Source organism: Hippocampus guttulatus, chromosome 2 (genome assembly GCF_054856545.1).
Source record: "Hippocampus guttulatus isolate MCC_2025c chromosome 2, RoL_Hgut_1.0, whole genome shotgun sequence".
NCBI classification, from domain to species: Eukaryota; Metazoa; Chordata; class Actinopteri; order Syngnathiformes; family Syngnathidae; genus Hippocampus; species Hippocampus guttulatus.
The window spans coordinates 10,477,358-10,498,981 of record NC_141262.1 but is presented as its reverse complement, the minus strand read 5'-3'; the positions used below and the strand labels follow the sequence as shown (position 1 = coordinate 10,498,981).

Below are 21,624 nucleotides of genomic sequence, written 5' to 3'. Positions count from 1 at the left end.
TGGAGAGATATTACTTAAATTACACACTGAGGGATGTTCATTAATATTTCAACCCTGTCATAAATCATGGAACCAAAATATCGGAAACACTCTTACACAATGTCTTTTACATAGCCTTTTAAATAAAGTATCCTCCCCACTTGCCCAGATGTTCTTACTTTTGAAGCCTCAGACTAAATTTTGTCCTCTACTCAAGTGCTAAAGCTGGCAAATAAAGGTGTTGGAGCCTTTTCCATTTCCTTTTTTCCTTTTCATTTTTTTCATTCACCTTGTTTAACACCCCATTTATCAACTGAAGATGCTGCCACAGCCCTGCTTCACTGTAGGAATGGTGTTCTTTTGGTTATGAGCATTTTCGTATTTGCACCAAAACACACCCGTGTGACTCGCATTCAAACTCAACTGAAAACGGAGTCGATACAAACCTGCCCAGCATTTAAAGCAGTCTTCCTCAATTGGCGGACCGCGATCGACGACCGGACCGCCGACCTCCTCTGTCCGGACCCTTGGCAAATTGTATAAAATAAAAAAATTATAAAGTGATTTTACGTTATACATTTTAGATTTTTGGACTATAATCTGCACATTACCGCGATCGCTTGTTAAAATTATCCGTTGTATTCTTTGCGTGCACTAACGGATGTATTGCAGAGGACCGCAGCAGCGTGTGTATTATGTTTGACTAACTGGAGACCCTGGCTGAGCAGGGCATGTCGGCGATAACGATGCGCTGATTGGCTCCTCTGAACTGAAGGTGTGCCCATACATAAGCGTCAGCACGCGTCTATCCCAATACACACTCATTCAAAATAGATCATTGTGTCAGGAAACAGACGCATGCGCGACGCCACAGTGTGCTCACAGCTTCAGCCCAGGAGAGCCGCACACAGACAATTAGACAAGACGAATCTCGGGAGGTTTCGATTGTGTACAGTTTTGCTCCCGCCTACCCGGGGATCTTTGCAGCTGTTTAACAGCAGAACACCGCAACATGGTAAATGAACATCACAATGGCGTCCTCAAATAATATTTGCATGCCTCAGACATTGCATTCACCTTTAGTGGAAGAACAGCACTGCACATTCCTGTGCTCCCTTGTGTCGGTATTTAAAATGGCTCTTAACTCCTCTTCTGATATATTTTTCAGTGATTTCAGAGGGGATGTGAAAAGGGGAATTGTACAAATGAAAAGGATATTTTTCTTTTCATGTTTAGTATTTATTTTGGTAAAATTAGTATTTTGTTTTGTTTTTGTTAAATTAAGGGGGAAAAAAAGACAACTACCGTTTAACAAAGTTAAAGTAAAATGTCTCATTTCCCTAAAAGGGCTATTTCTGTTATTAAGCAGGCACAACTTAACAAAATAAAAGAGTTCCTGTGCCTCAACACAATACCTCTCATTATTTGCTGTGTACTGGCAAAGTGAATAATTGTTATTTTCATGCACCCCATTATTGGTTGGTTGTGAGGAGTGTTGATTTGTATAAACTTGGCTTGACCATACTAAATGGGCATATAGCCCTGCTCCCCATGACCGCCGTGCATCGGACCGGACCTTGGTCTTATTAAAAAAAAAAAGTGGACCTACAGCATTTCTAGTTGAGCACCACTGATTTAAAGTGTGTCTGATTAATCCAAAAGAACTTCCTCTGCTCTGGGAGTGTTTTCTTGACCATAACCAAATCTCCCCAACACGTGAGAAAATGCATCATGGTCCGATGAAACTGAGGTTAAACTATTTAGCCATGATTCCAAAAGTAGTTTTTGCCACAAACACAAAAGTGCTCATCACCAAAAGAACACCTTGCCAACAGTAAAGCATGCTGGTGGATTTCTTCAGATGGAACTCGGGCCCTCGACAAGGTGGAGAGAATTTCCAGTTGCAATCATTGCTTTTGGGATGGAGAGACAAACATATGTGTGTGTTAGAGCCATAAGGAAAATTTGGTTAAATTATATATGTAGCTTTTTGAATAATTTGAATTGAATAGATGCAAGCAGTTTGGTTTATATTTGATATTTTATTTAGAACAAATTTATTAAGAATATCGAAGTATCTGGGCTCCATTGGTTGTCCTGTCTATAGTCTGTTAAGAGGCCAGGTTTATGTAAACATGATTAGGAAGACAGTAGGGCATGGAGCAGCACCTTTTTTTTGACTGTACTTCGTGTTAACGTATTTTGTACTTCGTGTTAACGGATTTTGTATTTTGTTTAAGTGTATTGTAGAAGTTTTATTTTTTCATTTTTGATAAAGCCTTAATTTGTGTTCAAGAAAACAAAGCAAATCCTTTTCTTTTGGATCAACGATGGCGGCCTCGTGTTTTCCTTGTCGTCGTCGTGGAAAGGAAAGGCCCGTCGAAGAAAAGCACAAGTCAGAAACCTACATGCCCTGCTGACGTAGTGACAAAAGGACACAAAATCGCCGCTACAGTGTGAGTGTAATTCGGAGAGAGCTGAAAGCCAGAAGTGACTTTGAAGGCATTTCATTTGGTGACAACCACCAGAGGTCAATGGGCATCTGAGTGACATGACCTTTTAGATTGCTGCCACATTCATTCCGGACCACATATTGGTCACTGCCACTGCATGCTGGGAAGGTGCTCCAAGTCTGTCCCTTAATTTGATTGTGCAGGAATCTTTTGTCATGTACAAGGTCTCATGGAGTTTCTTTGCAGATACAAAACTGGATTCTGTACTAGACTAAATGTCACCAATTCCCATTTCCTCTGCCACCTCTTTTCTCTGTTTCTTTCCGACACTTATATGTGCAAGTTTGCGTCACATGCATATATTGACCAGACTGTTTATGCTGGCCTTAATTCTCTACAGGCAAGCACAACCAATACTCAGGAGATAATCGTACAGGAGACAAACAGAGAGGGAGGAGGCTGATTGCCATGGAAACCAGGTGGTGCATGTCTGTGTGTGATGCATATTGCTGGATTCAGGGAAGGGAATCGTTTTGGTTCCATGCGTATGAATCAATCCGCTGAATGGTCAGTGGAATGTACTGTATGTCTGTATTTCTTGCCGTATCGGCAGATCTGAATTAGTGCAAACTCAGGCTCTGGGAAAATGACGAGGCAAACAAATAGATAAGGCAAAGAAATGCCTGTGTTACATCATCTTCCGAAACTTTTTTTCAAAGTCACAAGTGATACACCGAATACATGTGGTACTTATACACAGCTTACTAAATTTGTGTATTAGGCAGAAATAAATGTGCAAGCATGTAGCTTGTTACGCTGCGTGACTTTCTACCATAGAATGAGGGAATAGGATGATTTTCTCATTTTAGACATTTTGCACTTCAAGAGTGTTTACACATTTTTCTCAAGCTATTATCACCACTTTCAATAGGATACTATTGCTTGAAAATGTAGATGAAGTGAGGACAGACACACATGCTGCAGTGGAGAAATGTGTTTGTCTTCTGTCTCTGACGTTAGCAGACGCATGCAGGTTTCAACCGAAAATTAATGGGGAAGTTCCCAAATCGACCAAAAACACAGAAGGAAAAAAAAAGCCTAACATTCCTACCCAGTATGTTTTGGTGGATTTTTCCTGCAGACATCAAAATGACATTAAAATCCAGAACTATAAAATGATTGCCAATGTTTGCTCTATTAAAGAGGATATTCTACTCTTGCCTGGGAACATCTTGGCAGACAAAGGACACTTTAGTTACATTTTCATATTTGCAAATGCAAGACCCTCCAATTTAGTAAAGGACCCCGAGAAATTAATAATATTATAGTCTACCATTACAATTATTTTCCTCTTCTCTTTCTCCCATTTTCCTTATTAAGATTAAGAAAACCTTTATTAGTCTCGCAATGGAGAAATTCCCGATTCACAGCAGCAAAGTTATGAAAGGAAGAAGTAGAACAACAAAATATAGGAGCTGCTGGAAAGGCAGCCACTCACGCGGCGCCATTTTGAAGTCAAAATAACACAACACAACACATAGGACACAGACAGTCGTGCAATCTTCACCACTTTTCTGCATACACTTTGTTGTCTGAAGCAGTTATAGATGAAAGAGGAGAGGATCAGAGACGTCATGCTGAAAATGTGCACACGTCTGCTACAAGCTAAGTTTTGAAAGCAAACACAAAGCTGTAGCGTCCATTGACGAAAAGAGATTAGTTCACTTCTCCTGACCCACGTAATCCGCTTCAAACTCCAAGCCGCGACTCCCATTTCCAAATCCGCATCGGCGCTTCGCGCTAACGCTCCTTTCTTCTCATCGTCGGCTCCTCAAGCCTTACATCCATCCAGCCGCAGACCGTTCAACAGCACCGATCTCTCTTCCGAACAAAGCGGAGCTGTGAAAAATGCTGCCCATTACAGGCGCAAGACACAAGCGCCCCGGGACTGTCCAGCAACGACAGTCAAATGGCGCCGACATTACTCCCAGTCAAAAACAGTGCTGGTATACCCATGCTGCCGAGAAGACGCAACCACCTAGCACAGAGTCTCCTCCTTGATGAATGTCGTGGCCAAAAAATGCTGAAAAAAGTCCACATCAGGTCCACACGACATAACAACAAACACAAAGTGACAAAACAAACACAAAAACAACAAAAATCAATCAACAATCAACAAAAAAATTAATGTGGTACACTTATTTTGTTTAGTATTTTTCTTCATTTAATTTGCCTGTCTCACCCTCTCTCACCAGTTTGTCGCCCATCCGAACTGTCAACAGCAACTTTTGACCATTTGGTATGAGAACCTTCCTGGTCTCAGGCAGCAGTCCATTGGGGTTAAATGCTGGACCGTGCTGGGGGTCACCATTGGCCTGCCATTCTTGGCTGTTGCCTACTGGATCATGCCATGTAGCAAGGTATGAACACTCACGCTTTGTAAATTTGTCATGCACTATTGTTTCCCAAAACTTCATCACAATGTTGTAAATACAGTCAAACTAGTGAACAGTACAGCATGTGAAGTGATTTGTTGTTTCGTTTATTCCTCTGGTCACCTATGACTTGCTCTTCTTGCCTGTATTAGCTTGATTAGAATCTAAAGTGACATGCTATAGTGACGTACTATGACATATACGGATAATGAGTGAACCGGTATGCAAATCTCCAGATTTCCATCTTTTAATCTTCAACATTATACTTACGGTTTATCACTATCCCTGCATGTGTGTACTTGTGCAGAGTAGGATTTACAGAGGAATAATGCTGAGAGAGCATGTACAACATTAGCTTTGGATCAAAATCCACAGCCAACTTATTTGTGAAGGTGAGCTTGTTGAAAGTCTTAGTTGTAAATATTGAGTTGAAAAGGTTTCGGGAATCCGCATCTCGTGTCGAAGCATTTCAAACATGATAAGTATTGGAACCATCTTCTGGACTTGCTCTGCCACTTTTCCTAATGTAAGCTTTTTAATGGTGTGTAGAGCTGTTGTGTTGTGCTCCTACCATAAATCGCTGTTCTTTTTTTGGAACTTGTTTGTTCTTTAAACACTCGTCTCCTGGGAGATACAAACCAAGGGCGCCACGAGAGAAAATCCATGAATCAATCTCCACATGGCACAATCTTAATCAAATTCTAGTTATTGGTGAAGCTGGGTATCACTGACAACACGAAATACAGCCATGTATCCTTTATACATTTGTATTCAAAAAAATTTTTTTTAAGGGACTATGGGATTGGGAGGCTTTCACATTCCTGGTCTTTATAGCTCATCAATTAAAATTGATTTTGTTTTTTTGTTATAAACAAGATTTGAAAGAATTCAATGCATTTGTTACTGGAGCTCTTGTAGCACAATTGTCAGTGGACACTCAACTGCACATATGGTGTATCAAGTTTGGATTGGTTGTATCAAAAGAGCACGTGCAGATTTTAGAATCTCTGTACGTACATCCCTGGCGGACAAGACTCTCATTTCACAAAGAGCACCTTCAATTTGGTTGAAATATGCTCACTAAATGCTTTTTTGCTGGAAGACAGATTAGCTTTTGTTGCCATCCAAAAAAAGAAAACGCGGATAGGGGGTTGCAGGTCTCACACAGGTGTCATCCCAATCTGAAACATGCATCTCATTTAAGCAGTGAGGTGAAATGAATCAACCTTATCATCACATTAGCTGAAGTCGGAGCATGTCCTTGTGACAGGAGTATGTTTTTCCAGGAGGGTTTCACAGAATCGGGCATCAGCCTTTTGAACTTTAAGTGTGTGCGTGCGTCCGTGCGTGGGTGTATGTGCATGGCATTGGAACCATGGTGGGACCTTATGTGCTGCAGTGCCTGCAGACAGTCGCGGTCTCCTGTGGGAAGATAATATTGAAAACAGCAGGTTTGAAGACTGGTGCTAAAGCTGTGTGCAATGTGTGTGTGGCATATTTTTATTCAATTGGCACGATTTGGTCTTTTTATAACTGCTTATATGCAGCACCCTCGATGGTCTCCGTCTGCGTTGAGTTCCAAATAAGCAAATGCTGTTTGTGTTCATTTTCCGAAATATTCATTGCAGTTTGAATATATATTGTTTTTGATCAACAATTTTATCTGCCCTTTACGGAAAAGGATTAGGGCCAGTGAAGAAAGAAAAATGTTGGCAGGATTCTCACATTTATCTCAGAATTCTGACTTAATTCTCAGAATCCTCACTCTAAAGTCAGAATTTTGACTTTTAAGACATTTCACCGAATTCTCATTCTGGAACTTGAGGTACTATTAAAGGGTTTAGTGGAGTTGTGTTGGAACAACAGAGGATGCAGTTTAGTTTTTGTTGTTGTTGTTGTTTGGGGTTTTTTTGGGGGGGGGGGGGGGTGCGGGGGGTACTGTACAATGATTTTCTTAAAGTTTTGACCTTTCCTTTTCCAGCTGGGTCAAATCCTGCGAAGTCCATTCATGAAATTTGTGGCTCATGCAGTCTCCTTCACCATCTTCCTGGGTCTACTGGTTGTCAACGCTTCGGACCGCTTCGAGGGCGTCAAGAACCTGCCCAATGAGACCATTACGGACCACCCGCGGCAGGTGTTTAGAGTCAAGACCACACAATTTTCCTGGACAGAGATGTTGATCATGAAATGGGTGTTGGGTGAGTTGTAACAGGTTTAAGAAGTTGCCATCATGGCATGCTACAATAAAGTTGCATTCAATTCAATTCATTTACCATATGCTGTGTATTCTGGAAATCAGACAAGGCAAGACAAGAGCCCTCATTGAGGCTGATGAGATGCTTGCTTCTACATTTTGAAAGGTTGTTTTCACGAAGACGTAATTCTTCTTCCCTATTGATGCCAGTTATGTCTGTGTTGTGAGAAAACTTAAATGGGAACTTACTTGGCACCATGAAGACATCTAGGTTGTCACACTATATCAAAAACTGTAGACAGAAATATGCCCACAAACAAATCCACACCCATTAAATCATGTTCGAGGTAATTAAAAAAAAGATTTGCATTTTCAATCAGCTATGAATTGGTATTAGTGGTCCATGATGATGCAGCAGGAGAAACCACTCAGCCTTTTTACATTCAAATTGAATCTATATTATAAGGTTTTCTGCACCATGATGATAAGCCAGCATAGCGCCTTCCCAATTTTGATATCATGCAAAATTACACGATGAATGCACCAGTCGAGTTTTATCTCCTAAAGCTCAAAAGAAAACGGGCAGAAGCAGTGTCCTGGCTAAAAGCAGGATGGAAATACAACCTCAGCATATCAAGTGTTACAATGCAGTGCAATGAGAACTGATGGGACCTCGTGAATGAAGAATTGGTATTGAACAACATAAGGAAACATGAAGATGATCGATAAATAAATGCAATTTCTATCGGACTGTTCACAACCTGTTTATTTGTCATTTTATAGACAGCATACACAGACATATTTACGTATTAGAATTCAAACGATGGCTATGGTGTTGAACATGTTAGTTTGAAGTACTGTTCTCGTATGACATTGCTTTCTTTGTGCTTGTGTGTGAGTGCAATAGATTAGAGAGTAGATCTACTCATTGGTTTGGGTAGAATAGGGTCATAATGGTGCCAGCAGCTTGCTTTCAAGTTCATTATTGTTGCAAAGATTACGCTGATGGTTTTACTGCAAAACGGCAATTTTCTTATCGCTTTGATTCCAAAGGCGACAAACTTTATTTTTAATGCGCCCACGCATGACTGTCAAGTGGTGAAATCTCGGGAGTTATCTATAAATAATGAGCTTAAATTTTAACATTTGTTTATTTTTATGTATGTGTGTTTGAGAATGTTTGTGTGTATGTAATGGGAAGAACCTTCTGTGTGCATGCCGTCAACAGGTATGATTTGGTCCGAGTGCAAGGAGATCTGGAGCGATGGGCCCAGAGAGTACATCATGCACCTGTGGAACGTTCTGGACTTTGGCATGCTCTCCATCTTTGTGGCATCTTTCACGGCACGATTCATGGCGTTCCTCAAGGCGTCCAAAGCCCAGCAGTACGTGGACATGCATGTGCCAGATGAAGACCTCAGCAACGCCTCATTGCCTGACGAAGTGGCCTACTTTACATTCGGTGAGCTGTTTACTGTTTGGTAATTGCTTTTCAAAGTGAAATCACTTCACATATTACTTTCAACAAAAGGTTTTGAACGCTCCAAGGGTGTTTCTTTTGCTGCTTATATGTAACTTGTTTACCAAATACTTACAGACATGGAGATTTTCACATTCATATTTGATGTTAACATGCAACCCGTTTACGCAAAGCCATCTAAGCTGGAGAATCTGCACTGCAGCTCAGCATCAACATGAGATCAATTCAGTGGATGTTTCAGATACTGATAAAGCTATCTCCATACCGTCTTCAGGTTGATGAGTATCATAATCCTCTGCTCGAAGGCTTTGAACAACCTGAAGTCGCGACAGTGAAAGCTTTATCGCTCCCTAAAGCATCTGAAGAATGTGAATTGAGCTTTTGTTGATGCCGAGCTCTGGTAAAGCCCTGTGGATCGAGTTTGTTGGAGTTACTTGGAAATACAAACTGAACTACAAATATATTTTCTATGAAAAATGTTTCCGTTCTGGCAACCGGTTCAGGGTGTCCCCCCGCCTACTGCCCCAAGACGGCTGGGATAGTCTCCAGCACCACCGCGACCCTTGTGAGGATAAAGCGGATTGGAAAATGGATGGATGGATGGATGTTTCCGTTAATATATTTATGCCAACCACATATCGTAATGGGGAGAACAATCAAATGCTCTTCCACTAGATTAAAGGGTGACACGGGAGTGCATTTTCACTGCTGTGCCATCACACTCCCACAGAAAAAACTCCCGTCCCGGTCCTGGGCCATTGTTAAAAAAAAAAAAAAAATTAAATCCTGTCCCGGCCCGTTCCCACTGAAAACAACCCCCCCCCCCCCATTCCCGTCCTGCTCACGCTCAGAATGAGAGGCACCCAATTCTCAGGTCAGACCTTTGTAAACCGTTTACATCAGCGTGGTCTGCATGCAAGGGTATCTTACCACACCACCAGACACAGGCGTCATCATCTTGCATGGGCCACATAGCATGTTGGAGACATCAAGGAATTTTGTTGTAAATCTTGCCATGAAGCTCCTCATTAGAGAACAGCAACTTCTACAAAAACTACTGAAACATTTAACAGTTGGTTATGTGCATTCAAAAGCTTGTGCTTATACAGATGTGTTTAGGCCCTCATGCACACTTCTGACACGGCAGTCTCACTGACTCAAAAGGGCATTGTCATTCTCCTTTGACCACCACTGATTCCTATATATATAAAATAGCAATCATCATCATTTTCAATTGTTTTTTCCATCATCATTTTTTTTTCTTTTTTGAGAACGAACATCGAGCCTTTATAAAAACAAGTGTAAACATGTACAGTACAGTATACCATACATCCGGAAAGTGTTCTCAGCGTTTCACTTTTTCCACATTTTGTCACGTCACAGCCCCATCCCACAATGGAATAAATTCTTTTTTTTCCCTCTAACTTTTACACAGACCACCCCATGACGATTATTTATTTATTTATTTATTTTTAACTGCTGCATTAACATTTTTAAAAACTAAGACATCCCATGTCCGTAAATATTCACAGCCTTTGCTCAACACTGTTGATGCAATTTTGGCAGTAATTACAGTCTCAAGTCTTTGTGAATGTGATGCCACAAGTTTGGCACATGAATTTGTGGGCAGTTTTGCCCTCTTCCCCTTTGCAGCACCTCTCAAGCTCCATGAGGTTGGATGGGGAGCATCGGTGCGCAACCATTTTCAGATCTCTCCAGAGATGTTTGATCGGATTCAAGGACATTTGCAGAGTTACATCGAAGTTGTGCCATGGTTGTCTTGGTTGTGTGCTTTGGGTGGTTTTCCTTGATGGAACCTTTGCCCACCCCAGTGTGAGGTCCCGATCACTCTGGAGCAGGTTTTCATTCAGGATGTCTTTGTACATTGCTGCTTCATCTTTCCCTCATTCCTGACTCATCTTCCAGTTCATACCACGGAAAACTTCTTCCAAAGAACTGCTTTCCATCACCCACAAATAAAACAAAACGCAGAGTGCGCAGTGACTGTAGATAACTCGGCTCCTCATTATTGCAAGTCAAATCTCTGATATTCTATCACTAGTAATATGAAGAATGTAATACTGTACAAAATATTAACGTGGAATAGGACAGTTTTACACAAGAACTAAATACAAGCATGCATGAAATGCATTTTAGTCGTTATGATGCAACAGTCACAGTGGAAACAATTATTTGCTCATTAAATCTAGATTAAAAATGAGATTTTAAAAAAAGTTCCAAATTTAAAATGGGAGGAATTAGATTTATATGACCTTGGATTGAGGAAAGGGACCGTATGCAAGCAAATATTTCAAACAACCAGCAATAAACAATCTTCTGTAATTTCTTTGCATTCCGTGGGCACATCAACTAATTCTATTTTCAGAAAAAAACTCGCAATATTCTTCAACAGAAATCCACTGCAAGGTACTCCACTGTTTGCATCTTGGAAGAGATGCTGCCATCTAGTGGCCTGACTCTGTCACAACACATTCACGTGTCACGTTGGAACCACATGATGATTGATGATTTACCTTCCTCATTGTCAGTCATCACCTCCATATGTCTTCTCAGGGCCACCAAAACTATTCCCACAAGTAGACTTTACATCTTCCCTCCTAACGCACGCCCGCTGTTGTTTTTCTTTGCTTTATTTACTTTTTATCTTATGCCCGTTATTCTTTCTTGCTTGTGTGTCTGCTCTTAATTCTCCCCAGACTGTCTTTGTTCTCCACAGACCTAACATGCATCGCTTGTCAGTTCCACCCATCACTCTGCTTCATCTCAGTTAATGCTGGTCATTTCACCTTTATCCAGCTTCTTGCTTCACTTGAAAAACAGATCACACAAAATAATTGTTTTGTAAATGGAAGAAATACAGCTGCTGTTATTACAACCCCGTATTCGGAACACCTGCACTATGAATGGAGCTATGCCTGTTACTCGTAATCATCTGTTCTAACTGACACTGTCAGACATGGTTTTGTTGCGGAGAATCAAACACTTTGCATTTGATGGACCTGCACCATCTCATTGAAATAGAACATTTACAGCCTCAACAAACATCTTACCCTATCTTTTATGCCCTCCCTCTCCAGCTAGGAACAAGTGGCGCCCGTCAGACCCCCAGATCATCTCTGAGGGTCTGTACGCCATCGCGGTTGTGCTGAGCTTCTCGCGCATCGCCTACATCCTTCCAGCCAACGAAAGCTTCGGCCCACTGCAGATTTCACTGGGACGCACAGTCAAAGACATCTTCAAGTTCATGGTCATCTTTATCATGGTGTTTGTGGCCTTCATGATTGGCATGTTCAACCTCTACTCTTACTACCTGGGAGCCAAATACAACCCAGCCTTCACCACGTGAGTTACACCTGTTATTTTTCTTTATTCAGCTGTGACACACTCTCGATTTAGACCGTGACCACTCTCATCATTCAAACACTCCGTTCTCAAATCATTCTTCTCCATTTAAATGAATTGAAATGCCATTAATCTGTTCCGGCGCCCCAATAAACACGATTGTTTAAAATGTGTTTCTTAATAGGAAAAATAGCACACTAGAGTTGTACTCTGTAAAAGCAAAGAGTAATTACACAGTTTTGAAAAATATAAATGTAAATAATTAAACCTGGGGTTTCACACTTGCAGCCGGGGGGGGGGGGGGCAGTTACGGTCCACAATACGATCTTTTGCGGCCTCTGACTTTGCATCAAAGTCAAATGGTCGAGTGGCCATTTTTTGCTATGTCGTTTTGTGGAGAAGGAAAAGGAAAATCTATGAAAATATATATGTCCAGTACCAGTCATGTCTTTTTCAGAACCCGCCATGAAGAGAAAGGTTGACGACCCGAACAGACAATTTCATAAAAAACGGAAGACTGATTGTTTTTTTGTTGAGCACTTGGTCTCTCCGATATGTATTTAAGTCGCAGAGAAAGTTGCGGTGCTCAGGAAATTAGACGTCGTTAATCATCCAGACATACTCCGGAGTATGCAAAGTAGCAGGTAGATGAGAGAGAGGATCGAGTCAACAATCTTGATCATATTCTGAAGAAGCGATAATGTTCTGAACTGTTCTTAATCAAGATTGAGAATTGGATTACTTTTGTTGTCTTTTGAATACTTGAATCCATTTTTGTGAAATATTTGATGCGACCCAGACTCTACGTCTAGCGACCCCAACATAAATTGAGTTAGAGACCCCCGAATTAAACCTTTTGTGCATCATATTCAATGGGAATTGTGCAACTCATTCTGGTGTGCATGCCTTGGCACCAGTGGGTGGTAAAATACCTACAGACACACTGTAACGATAGCAAGTAACTCACAATGCACGACCAAATAAATGAATAAATAAATCGGCCAAACAACAACTTGTATCTCAAAACACGTATAAATTGGGTCACACATAACTTGAGGTGCCATTTTATAATGCCCGGACTGGTCAATTTAGATCCACTTTTATAGTGTGAAAGAAAAGTTGGACAGGTAATATACAATACTATATAGCGTATAAGCATTCTGCAGTGTGTGGAATTAAACCTTATAAAAGGGCAGAATGAGATGGCAGAGTCTAAATAGCTATACTGTTGGTTGAAACTGAGTATTAACTCGGGCTTGGAGGGCTTTCAAAATGAACAGGCTTCTAGCGCTGATGTTTCATATCTCCCTGAAAATGTGAGGATTAGTTGAATGCTGTGACAAGTTTACTGTGGTGTCACACCACTGGTTTTGCATCTTCAGATCCATAAAAGTCGGCCGTTTGATGTTATGTAAATTAATATTTCCAATATCCTGTTTTTGTTGAGCTGTTCTATACACAATAATAATAAAATAAGCAGTGACTGATCATATACTGTATATATATATATATTTGTGTGTATGTATGTACTGTGTGTGTTTGTGTCTCTCAGAGTAATAAGGCAACAGTAAAACGTTGACTAAGAAAGAAAGTAATAAAACAGGCAGCTAATAATTCTTTATGCATTCTTCTTTGATGCATTTTTGAATCGTATGGAAATAATGCTTGCTGTTAGTCTTGAGATCCACTCTTTCAAATTGTATCTTTTTGAAATGGCACAATTTGGATTCAATCTGATAAGGCTGTTTGTCATTTGCATAAATTACTCTGTTTGGCTCTCACAACTGCCGAGGACAAATGAGCAAAAGTGAACATGTGCATCAGTTCGATACGAGATGGGTAATTTTGAATTGCTGTCAGCTATTAGCGTCTGTCTTCTTTGTGGCACTCGATAGCATTTGTTTTCTGCTCATGGCGGTATCTTTCAACATTTTCAGCAAAATCCTTATCGCGATAAAAGGTGTAGTTTTGGACCTGCGGAGCAAGGGCTCCACTTTTCCATGCCTGTGCTGTGCATATAGAGCAGCTCCTCTGCTGAGCTGCTGCACAGGCATCTTAGAGGTGGTAAGTTCTGCTTGGCTGCTCAAACAGAGCCAAACATCCAGGCTGTGAGATGAGCAGACAGACACCGGCTGTAATAGAGAGGTTCACCCTAAAGGAAGAGAGACAGACGGGTGGGACGTATTCCAGTGCAGATTTATTTATTTATTTATTTGTTGGGGGGGGGGGGCTGTCTCACCTTTGGGAATAAAAAGAACACTTATTAGTCAAATACCAGTCAAGTACATTTGGTAGTTGCAACCGTATTTTAACTACAAGGGTAGTTGCAAAATCTATGTTGGAAATGAGCAGCAAATTATTCTGATTCACCTTCACTTTCAATTGCTTTCAGTTTTCTGTGAAAGGCAGATGGAGCAACAAATGAAATAGTCCAACAGGGAACATCTTGCGGTTGTTGCTTTTACCACCAGGGGTCAGTCTGGCTTTTGGTGTCAGTCTGCAGCGTTGCTCTCAGGAATGCCCCGAGCTGACCTACACTTATAGTAAGTACACTTACACGATCAAATGAGAATCAACGAAAGAGTTGTAGCAATGCCTTGATAAAAAAAAACAACAACAACAATAATGCATAATTTGCCAATTTACGATTTGTTTATTATTTCTAATTGGACACAAGGGGAAAATGTAATAATGTTCTCATCCTGCATAAATCTCGGACCAAGTGCACATAGTAAGGTACATCAATGCATGCTTGAAGGAGTTTGGTGTGGAAAAACTTGAGCCCGACCCTAACACAAACACTTTTGGGATAACCTAGAACAGACTGTGCACCAAGCCCTCAATCAAACTCATATGTCAAGGCGCCAATCAAGCCTAAAATTTATGTTTTAATGGCAAGATGATCCAACAATAATTTGAACCGAAATCTCCTGACTGTAGGACAGATGTTGTAACCCCTTTCGAACCAGCTGCTCCGCTACTTAAGGTTGTAAATTTGACAAAAATTTTAGCCACTTCCTCTCTTCTTGACAGCATGTTTTCATAAGGGTGTATGTGTGAGATTTAAGCCGTCAACCAAGGCACACATGCTTGATGCTCTGAAGCAGGAAGATGACGAGAAAGCCAGGTGGAGGTGTTAATGATCCCCCAGGAGGGGCCATTTGGGCTGGATGGTCTAGGTTAGATTTGGAATAGTGCGGCATGAGTAGCATCTTCTTTCACAAACACACACACACGCATACACATTTTCACTTTCGCTAAAGCACTCGCACATGTACTCACACTGTTTTTTTGTGACCTCATGCAGGTGACCTGTCACAAATTGAGGTGCATGTGTACATCTAATAAAATCCAATAGAAAATCAACATTTTAAAAAATCCACCTTTAAAGTTACAAGGCTTAATTATAACATTGAATGTGTTCAATGTGAATAATGTTTAGTGTGCCGACCTTCTGCGCTCTCATTTGTAGGATTCTCTGCGTGAAGGCGCAAACAGCAAGTACTAATTCTCTCCTCCAATGAATGTCATGGCCAAAAACACAAAAATAATTCCACGATGGGTCCACACGACACACAAAAAGTACCAAGCTTTTGTAAGTCCCAAATAACCATGATCTTGATTCTGTTACAATGACAATAATTATTGTGAAGTCAGAATTTTGAATACAGCTTTTATCAGATCACATTATACCTACCTCCTATCAGGAAAAGTCCTTTTTTTCCTCCAGTGTCATTTCCTTTTTTTTTTTCCTCCAGTGCCATATTAAATTTACAATAAGCTCATTGTTTTAAAATTTGTACAATGGCTCTTTATTATATATTTATAAGCTGTGGGTGAAGTTGTTTGTGGGCTATACATAACAGTTTGTCTGAGATTTCAGTTGTTTTTAGAATTGTATGGCGAGCGGGATCAAATGCTCCTTTTGAAGTACATATGGTCGGTAGCTATCCCGCTCCTCCATTAGATTGGGCTGGTGTACCTATTGTTGTGGCCAGTGTGAGTATCCCCATATGTGCAAATACACAAAGATACACACTGCATAATGCCTGTGTTCTGCATAATTTAACAGGTGTTCAAACAATTATGGCTCTACAATTTAAATAAAACCCTTGTGCGCGTGCACACACACACACACACACACACACACACATGCACACATTATCAGGATTCATATTTGGCCAGTCTTGGCGAGGGCCAGACCTGCATGTCTCCATGTTCCAGTCCAGCGGTTGTGAAACGTTTTACACCAAGTACCACCTCAAAAATGATATGGCTGTACAAGTACCAACATATTGGCTCAAATGAAAATGCAATAATAAAGGAGGATCGAGTGTTTGTCAAAAACAAGGTCGAGGTTTTATTCCTGACGGTATTGAATGTGATTGTAAACCAGAGTAACATTATGCACAGTTTAAAAGTTAAATACAACTGAACTGAATTGAAAAGAAAAAAGGCTGCATGATACATTATTAAACCTTTAACATTACACACAGTTTGAACATTGAATTCGGGGATTTTCACATAAGACCACATACCAATTTATGAATCTCTGTTTAATCAATTGTTTGTAACAGCACTGCTCAGACCAGTAAAATGGGTCAAAGAAAGGAAAATCTCAGGATGCGCCAAAGACAAAATTATTATTGATCCAAAAAAAAAAAAAACACCAGAAAGAAAGAGACAAAATGGAAGAAAATAAATCAATTGCAACACAGGGAGATTGCAATGCCACAAACGAAAGGGGATAAAGTCTGCAGTGCAAGAAAGAGGAAGCGGACAATAGGAGATGGAGGGAATAGAGGATGGAAAGAGAGCCACAGAGAGGGATGCAGATGCAGAGCAAAGGGCGTTTGGGGCTCTGCAGTTTATTCAGGCAAAAAATGTGGGAGAGCTGCCAAGATACAAAAACAAAAGGAGGGGAAAATGAGCGGGGAGAATCACAGAAGATGAGAGAAGGTCAAGCTGACTGTGCAGCACACAGAAGCATTGGCACACAGACTTTGCACACATGCGATTGCTATAATAACTGGTTGGACATGAGAATCTAGATTTTGTTTATGATCGTGTATGTTGTTGGCTCATGGTTTAATTTGTCCGTGTTTGATGGACTGAACACGACGGACACACAAAGAATTGTAACAAAATGTAATCAAATGTTGAAGAAGCACAGGGTAGAGGGGATGCAAAGGACCCGAAAAGAAATGTAGGAGTGAAGGCCAGAATTGAAAGTCAATGTGACAAGTAATAGAGGGGGACACCATAAAGAAGATAAAACAAAGGAAGCGTGACAGAAGGTCTAGCTTGACGGTGAGGCTGGCAGAGTTGGAGCGTGATGGTGATCCTGGTGAGAGAGGTTCAGATGATAGCTGAGAGTGGGGAGCGAGAGTGGAAATTTTACTAGCTCGGAGGGAAGTCGCGCTCAGCTTCCACTAGTCTAGAAGTAAAAAAAAAAAAAAGAGAGAGCAGAGGAGCCCCTGTTGTGGCTAAGCAAAACAGACCTTTAAAAAAACGTGAAGAGAAAACGCAACAGAAAACATCCTGGTTTCTTATGAATTTTTAATGAATTTTCTATTAAAATGCCTCACCACGCTCACAAGAACCACTGTCATGTAGCTGAATAACCAACATATTTGAAACAGGCTCTAAATTTAATGTGGTGCCATTCTATGGAAGACCCTCTACACCTCTGCAAAGTACCCACTATTTACGTTGTTGAATTGATGACTCAAAAGTACCTTTGCTGTCCTCATCAGAATCACTCAGTTGTCATGCAAATGTTGCAGAATGATGAAATGTTGAAGTCTTATTATAAAGTGGCCAAAGTGCACACATAGGTTCAATGATAAGTTTCTGAAAATGTGTTTTCTTTGTCTCCGTGTAATTTTGGAATGTCGCAGGCACTGTTTTGCAAACTACATTATGTGTAAGAAATAGTTACATAAAATCTATTTTTTAATATGCCCCGCAACAGTTTATTTTATTTTATTTTAGGATAATGTTAGGATATTCTCCGCACTATAGGACGCAGCAAAAAGTCACCAGTTTCTTAAACACTCACCGCATGCCTTAAAATCCGGTGCCCCTTGTGTATGGTCATTACGGTAATACGTCAACCCCAAGATGGCTCCTGGCTGGAGACATGCTTACAATGTTATAACTTGCTGTTGGTTCAGTGAACTGTGTCGCTGCTTTATTAAATAATTTTTTTTTGCAGCTCTGAAAAAAAGGAGAGCTGTGGTGTTGTTTTTTTTTAAAAACGCACACTTTTTTAATGGTTTTCACAGTCTCAACAAAAACATGTACTGTACGTCTTTGTCCGTCACCGTCCCTTCTCTTTTTCCGTTCGACTCGAGAGGCGTTCATGACCGCCTCGTAAAAACGTAAATTAACTATTTCTTCAATGAAACTACGAAAATTGAAAAGAATGCATCGAAACAGAAAATCAAGCGAGGAAATCACAAAATAAATTCTATAGCCCCACGACAGAAGTTATTTTGTGATTTCCTCATTTGTGAATACAGTACACAACAAAGGAATAAATAAACATTTCTGAGACAGTCCAGTCTCCTCCAATTTAACTCAACTCAACTGTATTTATAGAGCACTTTCAAACAGCCATTGCTGCATACAAAGTGCTGTACATGGAGCAACTAACATACATACAACAATAAAGCAATATTCAGTAACAAAGATGGTAGTAGGCACCAAACAGTAAAAGTAAGATCAAATTTACTGACATCTGATCGTTCTGTTGCAGCTACGGGGCTGTAGAATTGATTTTGTGATTTTCTTTTCTGATGCATTACTGTATTTTCAATTTTTGTAGTTTCATTGAGGGCGTAGTTAATTTACATTTTTCCGAGGCGGTCATGAACGCCTCTCGAGACGAACGGAAGAAGGGAAGGCATGGAGACGTACCTGTAGCTCCATTTCGTGGATGCATTGTAGATTGCGCCTTATAGTCCAGTGCGTGCAATATATGAAAAAAATTTAACTATAGGCCATTAATTGAAGGTGCGCCTCATAATTCAGTATGCCTTTTAGTGCGGAAAATACGGTATATTGTATTTTCATGATCATATTGAACATTTTTCATGTCCATAACTGGTCCTTTAAGAAATCCTCTGACGTTTTCGGTGACATTACAACCAGCATTTTTTCTTTCTAATGGAGGCTGAAACAGCTTTGTATTGCGTACGGACCATTTTCGAAGTCGATGCCCCCCAGGTGGCTTCCGTCTGCACGGCCCTGAACTGTGTTCAACTGTTCCATGGTCAATGGTCTCCATTAGTTAAAATAAATAAATACAAAATATTTTTACTGCCAGACAACTTTAAAGAATATTTCGGTGCATAAAATGCACAAACTGGGTTCCTTCAAAGTTTTAAAAGGTCTTCAATCAATCTTTCAAAAGTCTTTGAAAATGTTAAAAATTGCAAAGAAGTATTTTGTGATTATAAACAGTCTAAAATCTCATGAACTCTCCTTAAAAAAATCATTTGTTGAACAACTCTCGTCAATCACCATAGCGGAACCAACAAAAGGATGTAGCTTTTTATCAGGACACTGAAGAGCAGATGCACGGTACGGCAGCTTCGGACAATGTTAGGAAGTTGATCTTACATTTAATTTGAAATGGAATTACAAAGTCTTAAAAAAGCTTTGAATCTACTTACTTTAGGAACCCTGACAGGGGTACAAATATTTGACTTCCACTGCTGTCATTTGTGCATTTCAAATTACTTTAGTAAGTGTCTTTCGGGTATTAGCAATTTAGTGTAGATCATCTTAATCCCACTTGAACCATCTTTGCTTTGACAATCATTGAAGTGAAAAAGCCGTGTAGATAATGTAGTTGGAAAAAAAAACATCACTGTAAACTATGTTCACGTGTCACTCGAAAATTAATTTGCAGCAGCTACGGCTCAGGTGGTCGAGTGGCCAACTAATAATTGGAAAAGCCTTCGTTCCTCCTCAAACTTTCCCAGGTGTCGTGAACAAAATAGTGAAGGTGCTCCAGAGGCTCTGTCATTAGCATCTGTGTGAACAGCATATTATTTATCCCTCTAGCATTTAGCATGTATATTCCACTATTTGTTTTTTTACCAGGCAACCTTGTAAAAATGCCCCCGTGGGAGTAGAAAGGCTCTGCATGAATGTTGCCCATTTCGTATCGAATCAACAACAGGGATCATTTCACACGCTAATAGCTAAAACCACAACAACACATTTGTTTAGTCTCTTACGAAATTACAAAACAAAACCACACAAAATCATTGTGTCGTGCACAAATATATAAACGCATGTCAAAACCAGGTTCCCTCATTTCCTTAAAAGCAGCACATACATGACTGCTGCCTCTGCTATCACCATGGCGGCAGGGATTTTGGCACCACAAAAAGGCAGTTAATTTCAAATGAATATTTAACGAGTCATCTATATTTCTCTGTCAGCCTGAAGAGATGGTCAGTCACTATCAGGAAAGACACATTCAATATTACTGTATATCTATATAAGATCTTATTTGAAAAGGGCCAAAGAGCAGTGATAGGCAATCCCTTTGCAAAGTGTACTTTTACATTAACTCTGAGCTATGTGCGAATGTCCCTGTCGGTCATAAAAAGAGGAGGAGCGTATGAGCTGTGTGTGTTGGGAGATAAAGAAAAGATGTATAATTCAAAGGAATAGATGAAGGGTGGCGTAATGGCAAAAAGCTGGCAGGAAGCACAAGGGGGTGAGGGTTGATTGGAAGACGGATATAAAAGCAATAGCAATGGGATTATAATGAAGAAGCACTTGGTAGAGTGAGCAAATAAAAGAGCGAAAAGAGAGGAAAGACAATGGCGGCAGCGCATAGACAGCAAAGATGAAGTAGCACAAGAAACATGTCTTTGACGGGGATTGGGTTGATTTGGCCCTGTCTGCGATTATGGAACGGCTCCTGTAGAGCGAAGGTGACTCACACACAAGCACGGCTCTGCATAGAACATTAGCACTCTGATCTCTGCCGCGTGTGTTCAACATGGTCTGTGTGTGTGTGTGTGTGTGTGTGTGTGTGTGTGTGTGTGTGTGTGTGTGTGTGTGTGTGTGTGTGTGTGTGTGTGTGTGTGTGTGTGTGTGTGTGTGCGTGTGTGCGTGCGTGCGTTATCATGACAGCATTGTCCAAGCATCAGTAAAACAGCAGGGGAAGTGGGTATCTGGCGACAGAGATGGATGACGTGCTATTATCTATTATTAAGAGTGGCATTTCCCAACAGGCCGTATAATGTGCCGCACACACAGACACACATATGCTCACACACACACACACACACACACAGACTTTTGTAACCATAGCAACTCAATGCCTTAGTTCAAATAATACAGCCACTAGCATCCTGCCCGGGCAGCCCGGTGTCGAGTACTTAGCGCATCAACCTCACAGTGCAGCGGTAACTGGTAACTTCGATTCCAGCTCCGGCCTTCCTGTGTGGAATTTGCATGTTCTCCCCATGCCTACGTGGGTTTCTCCGGGTACTCCGGTTTCCTCCCACATTCCAAAAACATGCATGGCAGATTGATTGAACACTCAAAATTGTCCCGAGGTGTGAGTGTGAGCACGGATGGTTGTTCGTCTCTGTGTGCCCTGCGATTGGCTGGCAACCGGTTCTGAGTGTCCCCCCGCCTACTGCCCGAAGACAGCTGGGATAGGCTCCAGCACGCTCCGCGACCCTTGCG

The 21,624-nt window shown here is 40.8% G+C and overlaps 1 protein-coding gene across 2 annotated transcripts in view; it reads left to right on the top strand.

Moving 5' to 3' along the window:
- The window catches only part of trpc7b (transient receptor potential cation channel, subfamily C, member 7b), a 52,486-nt gene that overhangs the window by 10,837 nt on the left and 20,025 nt on the right, over positions 1 to 21,624 (top strand). For both annotated transcript variants that reach the window (XM_086105962.1, XM_086105961.1), the window contains 4 exons: positions 4,688 to 4,852; positions 6,849 to 7,065; positions 8,290 to 8,523; positions 11,640 to 11,904. In XM_086105962.1, coding sequence (XP_085962088.1) covers positions 4,688 to 4,852; positions 6,849 to 7,065; positions 8,290 to 8,523; positions 11,640 to 11,904 — 881 coding nt within the window. The remainder of the gene's footprint in view (positions 1 to 4,687; positions 4,853 to 6,848; positions 7,066 to 8,289; positions 8,524 to 11,639; positions 11,905 to 21,624) is intronic.